The 15,085-nt window shown below is 35.8% G+C and overlaps 2 protein-coding genes across 4 annotated transcripts in view; one reads left to right on the plus strand and one right to left on the minus strand.

Annotated features, from left to right (window-relative positions):
- Positions 1-15,085, plus strand: part of Flo2 (flotillin-2) — a 483,891-nt gene that overhangs the window by 253,556 nt on the left and 215,250 nt on the right. The gene's annotated exons all lie outside the window — the stretch shown is intronic.
- LOC117221868 (glucose dehydrogenase [FAD, quinone]) lies at positions 1,328-8,235 on the minus strand. Its single transcript, XM_033473154.2, has 4 exons — positions 8,114-8,235; positions 5,845-6,213; positions 2,920-3,811; positions 1,328-2,719 (listed from the first exon to the last, which is right to left on the minus strand). Exons 2-4 carry the CDS (start codon positions 6,181-6,183, stop codon positions 2,049-2,051), a joined length of 1,902 nt encoding a protein of 633 aa, XP_033329045.2. The 5' UTR covers positions 6,184-6,213; positions 8,114-8,235; the 3' UTR covers positions 1,328-2,048.

Here is a 15,085-nt window from a genome sequence, read left to right on the forward strand (position 1 = left end):
GGAGCAATTCGGTTTTCGGATTCTTGTTCAGGGAGTGAAGCTCTACAAGAATTTCATAGTGGCTATAGGAACCCAAAAATTGTATCGGACAGTGTAATAAGAGAGAGCGTCGTGAATTAGCCGATGTCAATTTAATCACTGTGGCGCTACTAGTAGGAAATCGTGGAACTTATGGCGGAAAGAAGGCTGGAAATTAAGATTTGTTGGCCTCGTAATTTTTATAAAGAGAAATGTAGATACACTTCGAGCGACAAAAATCTAGTGTCTTAGGTGGTACAAGCTATTGAAATAGAAGAGGTTGTGACTGAAAAAATTAATTAAACTCGATATATTATACCAATCCTGCAATAAGGGTGTCCCAAAAATGTCTCGCAATCCGGGAATGGGGGATTCCTGAGGTCATTTGAAGTAACTTTTTCCTTAGCGAAAATGCAATCCGCGGCTTTGTTTACGAGTTATTAACGAAAAACAGTGATCAATGAGAGACGAGATCAGTTGGCGCGAGACGACCGTACCAATCACCGGAACTAGGCTTTGCGCGCTGGGCGGTCTCGTGTCAGCCGAGCTCGTCTCTTATTGGTCAGCGTTCTTCGTTAATAACTCATAAACGAAGCCGCGGATTACATTTTCGTTAAGGAAAAAGTTACTTCAAATGACCTCAGGACTCACCCCCTTCCAGATTGCTAGACATTTTTGGAACATCCTGTATATTATATTTCCAAAAGAGTTAAGGTCTTACAATTGTTTAAATATGTACTCTTTTGCGTATCCTGTGTTCCGTGCTCTCGATTTTCACGCATTGAGGAATGCAGAGAAATTCGTCTAAAACTGATTGTAACGCAATCCAAGGGACCAACAAGAGGTCCTTATTTGACCCCCTCCCCCTCTGGGAAACTACCCGAAGAGTAGGCCAAGTAATGTCACGGTGAAAAAACTCCGTACGTTATACATTATTATACAGGGTAAGTCACGTAATTTGCACACCATAAATGGCTTTTAACTGGTTGATTTAAAAAACTTGGAAATCGCTCCCCGTGCAAAAATCGCCGTTCATCTTTAAAGCCATGTGCTCAACAATTTTTCATAAAAAACACAATTTAAAAGTTATTCGAGGTATTCAAGTTACGCGACTCATCCTGTAGATTGCGTATTAATTAATCCAAAATATGCTGAAATTAATATGATTTACGTCGTGTGTGGACTCAATTTAATCCGAAGAATCGCGGCTATCCATTGATGTTACAATTATAAAGCTAAGGCTACAATTACTGAAAACGTATTTTTTTTAAATGTGCGTTTATGTTTTATTGGTATGGATAACACTAGGTTTGTGGAGTATATACAAGCATATATTTTTTCAGATCTTCTCAGCGATTTTTATTATAATATATGTAGGTTGTATTATCAGGAATCATCGGTGTTGAATGACGCAGTTTAAAATAAGATCTGATAATAATAATAATAATAATAATGATAATAAATATAATGATAACAACAGTAACAATAATAATAATAATAATGATAAAATGGACGTGACCATAGAAGGAAATTATGCAAACATTCTTGCCTCATTAAACATTTTCTTCAATTTTCATTCTCATTCGAATTAAATAATACGAGTAATTCTTGAGGTCATTTGAAGACACATTTTCTCTAGCAAAAACGTCCCACGCTGCTTTATTAACGAGTTATCAACGAAAAACACTGGCTAATCAAAATGCGAATACAGCTAGTGCGTTCCGATAAAATCAATCCCACGTCACACTCGCTATCGTGAAAGCGGACCGCCAAGCCTACACGCTCTCTCATTGGCCCGTGTTTATCTTTAACAGCTCGTTAAGAAAACCGTGGAGGTCACATTTGCTAAGGATAGAGTCCCTAAGGAACCTTAACGATCTCAAGAATTCCTCACTTCATTTGATTCGAATATTTTCAGAGGATACCATGTTCTCTTATTCTCTTATTTCGTCGAGTCAGTACTCGAGCTAGTCCTTGTAAAGTCAATTCTCTCCATGTAAATTTAACCGTGCAGTGATGTGACCGGCATGTCACAGCTCATTGTGATAATTCTCCAGCCAATCCTCTTTCATCATATCGGCGCCCTTCTCCGCGATCGCCATAGTCGGTGAATTTGTGTTCCCACTGACTATGTTCGGCATGATCGACGCGTCGATCACTCTCAGCCTCTGCACGCCGTGCACCCTCAGCCTAGAATCTACTACAGCGGTGGGATCACCCTTCGTTCCCATCTTGGCAGTGCCAACATGATGGTAGACGCTAGAAGCTATTTGCCTGATGTTGCACTCCCAGTATTCCCGAGAATCGGGCAGCTTGTCCCTGCACCCGGGCAGATTGAAATGTCTCAACGTCATGTTGTACTTCTTCAATGTGGGGGTCTGCGTCAGAGCCTTGATAAAGTCCACTGACTTCAACAAGATTTCCAAGTCTTCCCTCTCAGCGAGGTAGTTCGCGTAGATCTTCATGGAGTCCGCTGGGTCGGTGCTGCGCAGCTCGAGGACCCCTCTGCTCTTCGGTTGCAGCAGCGTGCTGGCTGCCAGAACAATGTCGCCCTCCATGATCATCTTTGTCACCTCTTGCACTATCTCGTCCTCCGCGTTGACCATGTCGTACACGCTGGCTATCTTCAGCGGTATCCATCTTGGGAAGTGACCGAAGTGAAACTGAATGTCCGGATACTTCAGAGTCCCAGCGTATGGCTCTGCGATTACAAGATCAAGGTCATTTCGAAGTTATTGTGCGCGTCTGAGTTAATTTGTTAATCAACTAGACGATTCAAAACAAAGAGTATTTTGAGCCAAGAAACGTTCAAGTCGTCACCTAACATCTACCGTTTCTAAAAGCCGCTGGTGCAACGTCTATCGAACACCCTATATAAGAATGCCTAATTGCTGTACTTACTCTCTGAATCTAGGCCGAGATCTTCCAGATTAGCAAATCCCATTAGGTTGACGCATACCGCAGCCAGCTCCCCCGCTTTGTGGACCAAGTAATTGTAGGCTAGATCCAAACCAAATGAGGACGAGGGTGGGGCCGTCGTCTCGTTCACGTAGCTAATCAGAATACCCGGCCAGAGCACGTGATCCTGGAGGTTCTTGCCCACCGGCAGATCAGCCACGATCTGAATTCCCATGTCTTCTAGATGCTTCTTGGGCCCTATTCCCGAAAGCATCAGCAACTGAGGACTGGCGATGCTACCCGCTGACAGGATGACTTCCTTCGAGGCGGTTATGTCTATAGCCAGGCCCTCTGATGTCACACGAACGCCCACTGCTTTGTCGTCCTTCAACAGAACTTTGTCAGCTCTGGTGGACTTCATCACGTACAAATTCTTCTTGTTTCTGATGGGAGACAGAAACGCTTTGGCGGCGTTCATTCGCTCCCCATTGTCCATAGTACCAAAGGCTCTGCCCAGGCCAATGTATCGGTCGCTGACTACAGGCTCCAGCACACCCACGCCCATCTCCCGGGCTGCGTCTAGGAAAAGCTCTTGTTGGATCGTGTCAGAGTAGTTGTAACTCCTAATGCTCATCGGGCCGTTCGTTCCGCAGTGCCTGTCACCAAACTCGGCTATGTATTCTGGCGGACAATTGGTTGCCTTCCGAAGGTACCGGAGCATGTTCTCGTAGCCCCAGCCTTCGTTGCCTTGCTCCTCCCACTGGTTGTAGTCTCTGTCATTGCCGAACGCGTGTAACATGGCGTTTATTACTGAACTGCCGCCAAGGGCCTTGCCCTTGTGCCAACCGCACCGCTTGTTCTTGTTGCCCTGGCAGACGCCAGGCTGCTGCTCTGTCTGAAGACAAGATTAACGATTTTATGGTTTACTTTTTACAAGAAGTCGCATGATGCGCGTTCAGAGTCACAACAGCTGACCATTCTTCTTGGAGTATTTCAGATTTGCGATATAGGGGTGGGTTGGACGTTTAGTATTATCGCGTGTGTATTTCAGATGTTTTCGTTTGAAGGTTAGTGCATTAGCGCAAGGTTATTTGAGTGACAAAGTTGGAACTGCAGTTTATAGATCGATTTGTGCAATTAATCTCTCCAGCTATCTGTGAAATGACATGGTAGTTTGGAAAAACTAGTTGTCATTTCGGAGATTCCCGCAAGTTAACGATGTCCTCTTTTCATTTATCATAATCAGAACTGAGTATTAATGTCGTGAGTTTACGTACGTTTTTATGAATTCGAATCATTGTGAGTAAGTGGCTTATGGAAATACCGGAAACGGGGTTCATTCATCTAACTGTAGCCTGCAAGTATAGTCCTCGCGCGACAAGAAGGCACCTTTTGTTTTTACATTCCCCCTCCATTAACCGCTGTAGATCTTCGTCGTCGTTTTCGGCCAATAGCGACCGACAGCTGCGGCGGTGGGACAGCTGGTAAAGAGGGGGAATGCGAACACGAAGGTATCTTCTTGTCGTGCGAGGTCTATAGTGTGGTCTATGACCGAGTCCGAATAATAATAATTATTCTCACAGATTTCAAGTGAAAGTAGCTGAATTCGTTGTCAGAATGCTAGTAGGAGCAACAAAGTAAGCAGAGAATCTTGACTAATCATTTTTGTAGAAAGCAGTGACCTGGCCAGAAAAACTGCGGTCACTAAAGTTGTTCGGGCAATAGAAATCCTTATCAGAATACTATTGAAGAGAATAGAAATTATATTTGAAAACTATGGCCAGTGACCCAACAGGAACAGTGGGAAACTATGATCATTGACGGCAAGTAGAGTAATGGATAACTATGGTCAGTAACACAATGATGGAATTGCAATCTATGGTCAATGACACAATCAGAATAGCAAAAACTATAATCAAAGATCCAGTGGAAACGGTTAAAAACTGTTGTTAGGCAACTACTAGTTAGAGTGACAAAGAATGGTCAGTGACCTAATAGAGGCAGCAGGAAATAAGCTGATTAACAATTCGTCAGTGACCTAATGGTTACGATAGAAAAATTTATGATCACAATTTAAACAGCTGACAAATGGGATTAGTGATTTAAGATGCATGGTATGACTTATGATCAGTGATCCAGTGATAGCAGTTCGACAATTGCTCTGTAGCCTCTAAACTGTAGTCTCTGTAGTCTCTAAAGGCTCCTCACACTTGCCTAGCAGTGCTGCGGAGTTTCGTGGCTCTAGTTTCTCTGGAAACGCAGTAGGGCTACTAAACGGAGTACCTCGAGCCTCTAGACTACAGAACATCTGTTGAGTATTTTATTCTCAGACGGACGGGAGCTCTGAGATTAGTGATCCAGTGATCGCAACAGAAATTATGGTCAGTGACTTAACAGAAGCCGTAGGTCAGTGATCTATTGGAGACAATGAGAACTGGTGGTCAGTTACTCAGAAAAGACAACTAAAAACTAAGGTGAGTAGTCGATTAAAACCTTTGGCCAGTGATCAAGTTTGGACAATTTAAACTTGTAGTTAGAGTAAGTAAGTATTAGAAGTATAGTAAATAAGCTAGAAACTTATGGTTAATGACCTAAAGGGGGTGGGGGGTTAAAATTGTGGTTAGTGATTTAAAGGGAGCATTTAAAACATGTGGTCAGTGACCAAAAGGGAACTTTTCAAATCTGCGGTCAGTGACCCAAAGCGAACTTTTCAAATCTGCGGTCAGTGACCTAAAGGGGACATATAATATCTGCGGTCATTGACCTAATGGAGACAATTCATGAGGTCAATTTAAGACTGTAGTCAATGACGAAGGGGGAAAAATCGAAAATCGTGACCAATGTGTGTGTGCTAGATGTTTCTATTGATAGGAGAAACTTCATTAGGAGCACTAGTTAATTTTTCTTATAAAACAATGCTCTCTATACCTTATAAGCATAGTCTTCAGCAGTGTTGGGTAGAGTCATCAGAAATCCTGGGACTTCACTGGTGGGACTAGCATCCTTCCCAGCCTCGATCAACAGAACATCCCAGTCGTCTACCTCTGCTAGTCGCCGGGCTACCACAGAGCCCGCAGTCCCACCCCCAACAATCACAAAATCGAAATCTTTTTTCAATAGAATATCTGCCGTGCGATCCGGCGGATAATCCGCGCTCCGATCCAAAGCGCATTGCGAGAGCAAGAGCACGTTGACCAACTGCGAGAAGAGGCTAGTTGGCAGCGGCGATAACGCCGCGTTGCAGCTTGCTGACATACAGGTTTCCATGTTTGTGCGGTCTGATAGTCAATGGCGAATCTGTAAAGGGAGATAACAAAAATTTGAAAACAAAATTGGCTCTTTATTGGAGTAACAAAGTAGAGCTTTTTACAATCTTAATCAACTATGGCAGATCATTGTAACAAAACATGGCAAAAATTTATTTTCTATGATCGCAAAAATTAGTAAGTATTTCAACTATAATGTTGATATTTATGCGAGGTTTTAATTAGAAAAATAATTCGGAGGAACTCGATGGATTTTAATTATGAATGCAACAAAATAATTAATTAGTGTTAAGATTTGTATTTCCGTTTATTTTTTTTAGCTTAAAATGAAATACTTGCCGCATTGAATAATTTTTACAGGACAAAATTTAAAAAGGAAGAATTATGAATAGTAGTAACAAAATAATTGAAAGCAATTTTTTAAAAATAACAAATATATTGCTGTTGTTCTTTGAAAGTATTATAATCTTCGATTGATTTATTGTAATATTACAAAGTTTTATACAAAGTTTTTAAAATAATGTTTTCGTAGAAAACGGATTTCTATCACATTTTAAGGATATTCGACCACCAAGCCACGTGCAAACGTGGTAGAGGGAGCATCGACTCGAGCGTAGCTTACTTCGTAAGCACAAGTTGCTCAGGCCTAAACTATGGTATGCATTTCGAGTATTTTCAATTTCATTTAGACTCAACATCTGTACTATTCGTGTAACTCGCCGATAAAATTCAGTTTTAATTGCAATGTATCGACAGAGTCTTCTAAATTTCACTTCAATTTTATTTCTTTCACAAATGGTAGAGAAAATATCAGCATGTTTTGTGTTGTCTCCACCGTTAACACGTTTCGTGCCTGCTGTTTTTACTCGACTCTTCATATTGGCCATTTGATATTTTACCAAAACTTGATATATTATATGTAATTATCGATTATCATATATATAAGAATGAAACAAACTTATTATGTCTTATTCTTCTATTCTCTTGACCTATTCTTACAAAAAGGAAAATATATACCATCGTGTTCACAAGAGTCTATACAATTGTTTTATACGAGAAACTCTTTTTTTTTAGCTTGTCCACTTGAAACGTAAAAAAGTAATACTTGAAAATTTTATTTGTTGCTTCAGGAATACCATTTATCATCGCGAAAATTGTTTAAATGTTAATAATCTTTAGAAAAAATACATTTCGAGATACCTGCACAATCGTTCAACTTTTAAAACAGTTTTTTGTTGCGTTAAAACTAATTTACATATTCTCAATGTACATACAGTTTATATGCAACTAACTGTTCAACTTTTAAAACAGTTTTTCAAAGAATAACTAATCTGCTTTTGTATCAAGCATTGTTCGCGATTATTATTCCCCGACAATTTACGACAGTAATAATATACAACGTAACAGAAAATTCTACGCTAAAATGGGAAAATATTCTTAAAGTACATCGAAGCTGGCTTTTACACAGTGTTACGCTTCAAGTTGCTCGACATTACTTCGTTGATTTTTCCTAGAATATTATAAATCTTTTGTCAAGGATTTATAGTACACAATTGTTTAAAGGTAGTTCACAAGATATTATTACGTTGCCAAATTCAATTTGACCAACACCAACAGAATTCACAAAACCGATCGAAAATGACAAATCATGGCTCTCGAGTCGATTGTCAAGAATGCTATAAATATACTTCGAAGAGTTTCTCTGGCAATCAGCTGTTTACATTGCTTCGCAAGGTATTATATTCTCTTGTAAACACCAATTCGGCTGATATGAAACTAATTCACGAAACCGATCTAAAATTCCAAATTATGTCACTCGAGTTTGTTTGTCGGGAAACCTACGAAGATTTTGGAGAATCTTTGCAGCACGTTATTTAAATTAGTTCAGAAAATGTTATACTTTTGCGGAATTAAATTTCACTGGCACCAACCTAATTCACAGAACTGATCCAAAATGACAAGTTATCGCACTGAAGGTTGGCTGTCAAACCCGACGAGTCTCTTTCCGATACTGAATGAAGTAAGCCCGTCGTGTCGAAGGTGAGCGCACCATCTGAAAGTAAGACGACGGTACGATTTCCTATTATAACTCGCCCAGACTGTATTTATCTAATCTCTTTCTTCGTGGTTTCACCTATTGCAAGTTTCCTCCAGATTAAATTTGCTGATACAGATACCGATCGTACTGAATAATTTTAAAATCTGTTTCGATCATTTACATTACAGGTTAAATTACAATACATTTACGTTACAGGCATTTGTCAAAGGTCACATCAGGCTAGAGATACGGTTGAGATTTTCTTTTGACTGAATATATCGATGGCCTTCAAAAAACAAAATATGGTCCCTTTTGAACGATTTCATGTCGCTTTTGCAAATTTCTTCGATCCTTCGCGCCAACAGAGATACTCCAGTGTTATTCTTTCTCGTGACAAACCCTATATATAAAACTCAACGTTGTTATTCTAATTTTACGTTATTGGTATATTTTAATTCAGCATTATGATTATAATATAGTCTGTTACATTTCGAAATTTGAATTTGAACGTCATTCTTACGATTCGAAATATATGAATATACAGGATGTCCCATTTAAGTTGAAATTGCAAAAAATCTCGTAAACACGTGATTGAAAACAAAAAACAAATTCACACATGTTCTCTGCTATTTCGAGTGAAGAGTTAAATGTCCCTACCAGTTTTTTTAATACGTGGTCATTTTCAAAATTATTCCAAGGTCATCTTGTTTTTTTGTTGTCATCAACCTGTATTTGTTTGAAACATTTTATGTGAATTTGATACTTTTTAAAATATTTGGCTGATTTTTCACGGTTATGCCAAGGATAATTTCGTATTTTCATTAAAATAACGTTCTTACTTTTCTTCCGGAAGGTATTTTATTTCTTTTAAGAACATCAAATTCCAAACAAAATGTTTCATACAAAAATTGTGCATTTTTTTACGTAGAATATGATTTCGAAATAAAAAATATAGTTTTATAAAAAAAAATCAAGATGACCTTGAAGTAACCTTGAAAACGCCCACGCAATAAAAAACTAGTATAGCCATTTGACTCCCCACTTGACATACTAAAGGACGTGTGTCAGTTTGGTTCTTCTTTTTTTAATCCCTTGTCTTTGAGATTTTTTACATTCTCAACTTAAATGAGACACCCTGTACATGGATGACTACTTAGATTTTTATTCACATCCACTACAATTTCTTTCACAGTTAAAAATTTTTAAATTTCTAGTACATTCCAACCTTCGCTTGAACGTTTAAACATTGATAACAGAATAATAGGATTTTATTTCGACTTAAAAGGTAGTGTCTAACGCGTTTTTATAGTGCAATGAGTTAAATAATGTTAAGAAGTCAAAAATATTAGATGGAGTCATAAATAACTTTCGTTTCTTTATGAGACATTTACTTTGTTTTTTTTTTAAATTAATTTTTTGTTCTTTTATTTTATTTATTTCAAACCCTTATCTATTTAGTGAAAACAAAAACTTGTTTGTTACGGTGACTCATATTGTATAGATACGAACCGTAGATTCTACCTAGCTGCATCGGTAATTATTTATGATAATAGTATAACAACTTTATTGACTGTTTTTAATCTTTTTGCTGTTTCGTGTTGTAGGTAATCATTTTGTTATAAATGCATAAATTCCGCGGTCTATTCATGATTTTACATTATATTTTAAATTTACAGAATTTTACGTATTTTTTACGTATGTTACGAATTTACACGTTATTTTAATGTATTACAATTTAACATAACAGCGTAGTTATTCATATTTCTAAAGTTTCCTAATACATCTCACAATCGACCACAATAGCTACCAAAGCTTAAGCGAAATTCGATTCTCCTCGATTCCATTGCGTGTTTGCATTAAGTTTCTGCGTCAACGTTAAACCTATTAAGTACTAGAACTGACTAATATGTATTATCTTACAATTTGAGATTCTGTAATCATTTATATTTTTACATTTAGTATTTTGCATTACATATGTACATGACCTTGACTTTGACATATATTCTTCTTTTTTGTTTTAGTATTTTTTATCGTCATTATGTTGAACAATTTTTCTCTTCAGCTTTAGTTTCCGAGATATTCGCAAGAAAATGTAGCCATTACTACATTGAATTTTACATATCCTTGCACGCTTCGTGGTAACATATGCGTCAGCATGCTGACACCCCTTATTTACTGTTTTTATAGACACATTACGAGGACCAGTTTAGCGATCTATATAACGGGCGTTATTTTTTTTGGAAACAAATAACGAAGACTTAAAACAGAGCTTACTTAACGTAAAATAGAGTCGTTAAACTATAAATTTTAAAAGGCTTTAGTTACATAGGTTAGGTCTGGGGATTAGGACTGGTTTAGGTCTACAGTTTTTCGCAAATATCTCGATAAATAAAGCAGGACATTTTGTACAAAGGCAAAAGTTGTTTAAAATGTCGAGCTGTACAACATGTATACTAAAATCGGAGAGGATTGTCACTTTGTAAATAATGACTAAAATGATTTTCGTGCTCAAAATTATGGTATAACATTGATACAAATATACATATATTTTCACAATCAATTATAAAGAACAGAGATTAAATAATAATGTATTTATTTTTGTTTTGACCATTTTAATAAATCGAGGAGATTGTACGAATATTCTTAAATTCTTCTAATTTCTTCATTGCTTGATATTCCACCCAGATGTTTTAATCATATTTATGATGCATTTGCACAAAATCCGCAGTCTAACAATTACCGTTTGATTTTCCCAGCACAAACGCGTTGAACCGTATAAATATTGCTCGAACACGTTGAACTATTTACAACGTTATTTAAAAAACGATATAAATATAGAATAAAATAATATAAAAAACATAATAAAATAATATAAATCGAATTAGGACGTGTCTATAAAATTGTTTTATACAAAAAAAGTATTCGTACAGCCATTGTCGTTGAAGCATAGAAAATTGCCAAAAAATTAAATATGCATAATGAAACGAATAAAGAACAAGAAATCGTGACTTTTTTTTTAAATTACTAGAAAAATCAACATCCGCGCACTTTATTCCGCTTTGTACCCGATGAGCACTGCTGCATCTTCCTGTTTACTCTGTTCGCGCATGTAAGCGATACGTGAAATGGGAAACGTAACAGCAATACAATATCGCTGCGGCAAACAACTTTTTCATTTGGTTTCCCGCGACACACGCTGACCTTGCCGAAGGAGAATATTATAAATTCTATACGGTATCATGAAATTGCGTTCGGAACACGAGCGACAGAACTACTGCACCATTACAATGGACTTCCAATACTGGAAATGCATTTTACATACGGTATATACGTACAATCTGATACAAAGCAGAAATTTTGAATACTTTTCGATTGATATCCGGAATTCAAATGAACCTCTATTGTGTGTTTTGAAAACTAGCGAACGGTACGACCATGACAAAAATGCTTCGTTTACCATAACATTTGTCCCTTGACACTGAACAACGTTTCTTTTTAAGGGGGTCATCTACCAACTCGCTCGGTTTCTTTTTCATATTTTTGAAGAATTCTTGCAAAGAATCGTTAAGATCTTGCGTTTTCAGATTAATAATGTTTATTTGAACAACCTTGAATTACTTATCTTTAAATTCTCGTTAGGAAAGGTGGAAAAATGTCAGGGCCACAGATCGTTAGGTTCAATTAAGTTGAAATAAAAATATATATTATAATATATAAAATATAATAATATAAAATATAATAAAAATATTAAGTTCAAAAATCCGTAGTCGATGGTGGCCATGATATACAGGCTTCCTCTGTTACCATAAACGAAAAAATGACTAATATACCTTTAAAGTATGGGTACAACTATGGTAGGAACTAGATAAAAGAAAAGATATCGGTAAATAAAAATTCACGGTACTTTGGACGTAACTTGTCGATTTTTTCACGTATTTTTATAATTATGTGAGTGTGGAAAAAAATAGAGGGACGTGAATTTTTTAATCATTCTAGTTTATACGTGCTGAATATTTGTGCAAAGTTTTGTGGTGGTCGGTCAATCAGTTTTTGAAAGATCGCAGATACCGTTTTGAAAAGAAACACAGTTTTGAGAAAAACGTGTTTAAAGCTTCCCCGTACGTTCGCGGTACAACTTCAAGTATAGGCCTTACGCGACGAGATTCCCCCTCTTATTCCACTGCCGCAGCTAGTAAGAGGGGAATGTAAACGCAAAGGTGCCTTCTTATCGTGTGAGAACTATAGGTATATTCAACAGTGCTTAAATTGTATTTTGTATTTTTGTCACGAATTCTTAACAAAGCATTTATGGACTTTTTATTATATTACATTTTGGTCTTATCTTTACTTGTAGAACACATTCTTGAACTATGTACGGAAAAATACGAAACACCCTGTAAGTAAACTATATGTAGTATATTAAACAAATAAGCGATAGCTGTATTTATCATCGGACATAATTTTTCAAATATTTAATTCGGATGAAAGTTTTGAAATTTTATGAAATTCAAAAGTTCTCAATTTGTGAGAATCGTTCGTGCTTTAATCGTGGAATTTATTCGAATCCTTTTTCTTATAAAACAAATTTATAAACACTTCCTAATGCAATAAATTTTTTAAAATAAGAATGTACATATTTATTAATGTTTAAGCGATGTTTAAAGAAATCGAAAAGCTCGTAAAAAATTCACTAAAATTTTTAAAAAGGCGAACATATTTTCAAGAATTCAAACTTAAAAAAAAATGCAATCAAAAAATCGATTCTTTTACCCTCGATCGTAGAAATTTCTTGCATTGTCAAAAACAAGGATCGAAAGTGATCTAGTTATTTTGTTCACTCTGTATAAGTTTGACGTTTGCATTTAAAACTTTACTGTTCTTTTGCCGATTGAAACTTTAAACTATATTTTGATAATTATGCTTATATCTTCTTTGTAACTATACTGATAACTATGATAACTTTATAACTATGTCTAAAGTTACGATTTTCGGAATTCTTACAGTCCATCTGAATTCAAACTGTGCACTTGGAATGCTGGATTGTAACTGACAATGATGCATTCGTTCTCTTTTAATTAGCTAATTTGATCATTCGTTCTGTGGGAGTTAATTATTTTAGGGAGACAAGATACTGTAACCCGATACCATGATGATCGTAGTAGGTTTTATATTTCTTGTGCTCAGAGTTTCTTACATGGAATGAACAGAAAAAAGAATTTATCATTATTGAAAATTATTTGATTATTCAATAATTTATCGTTATTGAACATTAGTTGATTATTCAATAATTTGTCATTGTTAAACTTATGCGTTCTGCTCACCTCCAAAGATTTCTAGTGTAAAAAATGTAATATATTACTAAACTACGGATTTTATTTGTTCATGTCAAAAATGAGAGTCTGCAATATATGTGTTAATATATTACTTTCGATTTACTAAAATTATTGAAGAAGGAGAAAAGTTCTTAAATGCAATAAAACTTCACTTTTAGTAATTTTCAATATTTACCTTTGTAATTACAGCATAGATAAGATTTTTCCAATTAAAATGAGTATAAACACGATGTAATTCTGATCATGTTCGGCTATTCTCGAATTAATTAACATGCGATCTACAGAGTGGGTCATGTAATTTGCACGCGTCAAATAACTTTTAAATTGTGCTTCTTATGAAAAATTGTTAAATACGTGATTTTAAAGGTGAGCAGAGGCTCTTGTATGTAAAGTGGTTTCCAAGTTTTCGAGATCAACTAATTTAAAGTTATTTGAAATGTACAAGTTACGCGACTCACCCGGTATAATGATAAGCTTGTCAATAAACGTAGTCCGAATTGTATCGTGATTGGACTGCAGTGTTATCAGCTGATATCATGATGATCGTATTCACGACAGGCGTGGTGTAACTGTAAGGAAGAGGTGTTATCGTTCTTTCGTATTTATAAATTGATACCGAATTCGACAATCGTGTCACAAGAAGATTGTCATTCTTCCACCGTGTTACTGGAAACGAAATTTTTCGTACGTTGGCATAAATGAAGCCGAACATCTAATTATTATTAAGTCAGTTTTTCATAGTATTTCATACATAGAGCAGTATAAGTTATATATGATCGTGAATTCAGTGATAATAAACAATTGATTTCGTAATCATTAAATGAATTATTATAAACAAGTATGTTTGCCGTTATTAAATCATTAATATAAACAAGCAAGTTTGCAATCAGTAATTTAATTATTATAAATAAGTATTACGACATTGTTAACGAAAGTATTCAATCGAAAGTGAAATCTATATTGTTGGTTTTTTTATGTAGACAAATTTCGCTCTGGGTTGTTTACTTTTGTAAATCAGTTAATAATAAATATCTAAGACAATTAGTGCGTTCCAATTAAAAAAAAATCCTTATTGAAAATTCCAGTTAATTTATTACGGGCTTCTCGATTTCTTTAAACATCGTTTAAACGTTAATAAATATGTACATTGTTATTTTGAAAAATATATTATTGCATTAGGAGGTGTTTACAAATTTGTTTTGTAAGAAAAAAAATTCGAATAAATTATACGATTAAAGCACAAACGATTCTCACAACTGCGAACTTTTGAATTCTATAAAATTACAAAACTTTCTACGGAATTTAATTTCTGAAAAATGATGACTGATCGAAAAAAGAACATTTTCATATTTTTATTCAGTTCCGAAATATATAGCTATCGCTTATCTGTTTAATAAGACGATGTATTTCATAGACAACTATAGAAGGAAATTCTTCCGTAGATAGTTCAGGTGTGTGTTCTGAAAAATAAGACTAAAATGGAATATAATAAAAAGTCCATAAACGCTTTGTCAAGAATTTGTGACAAAAAT

This window comes from Megalopta genalis, chromosome 5 (genome assembly GCF_051020955.1).
Source record: "Megalopta genalis isolate 19385.01 chromosome 5, iyMegGena1_principal, whole genome shotgun sequence".
Classification (NCBI taxonomy): Eukaryota; Metazoa; Arthropoda; class Insecta; order Hymenoptera; family Halictidae; genus Megalopta; species Megalopta genalis.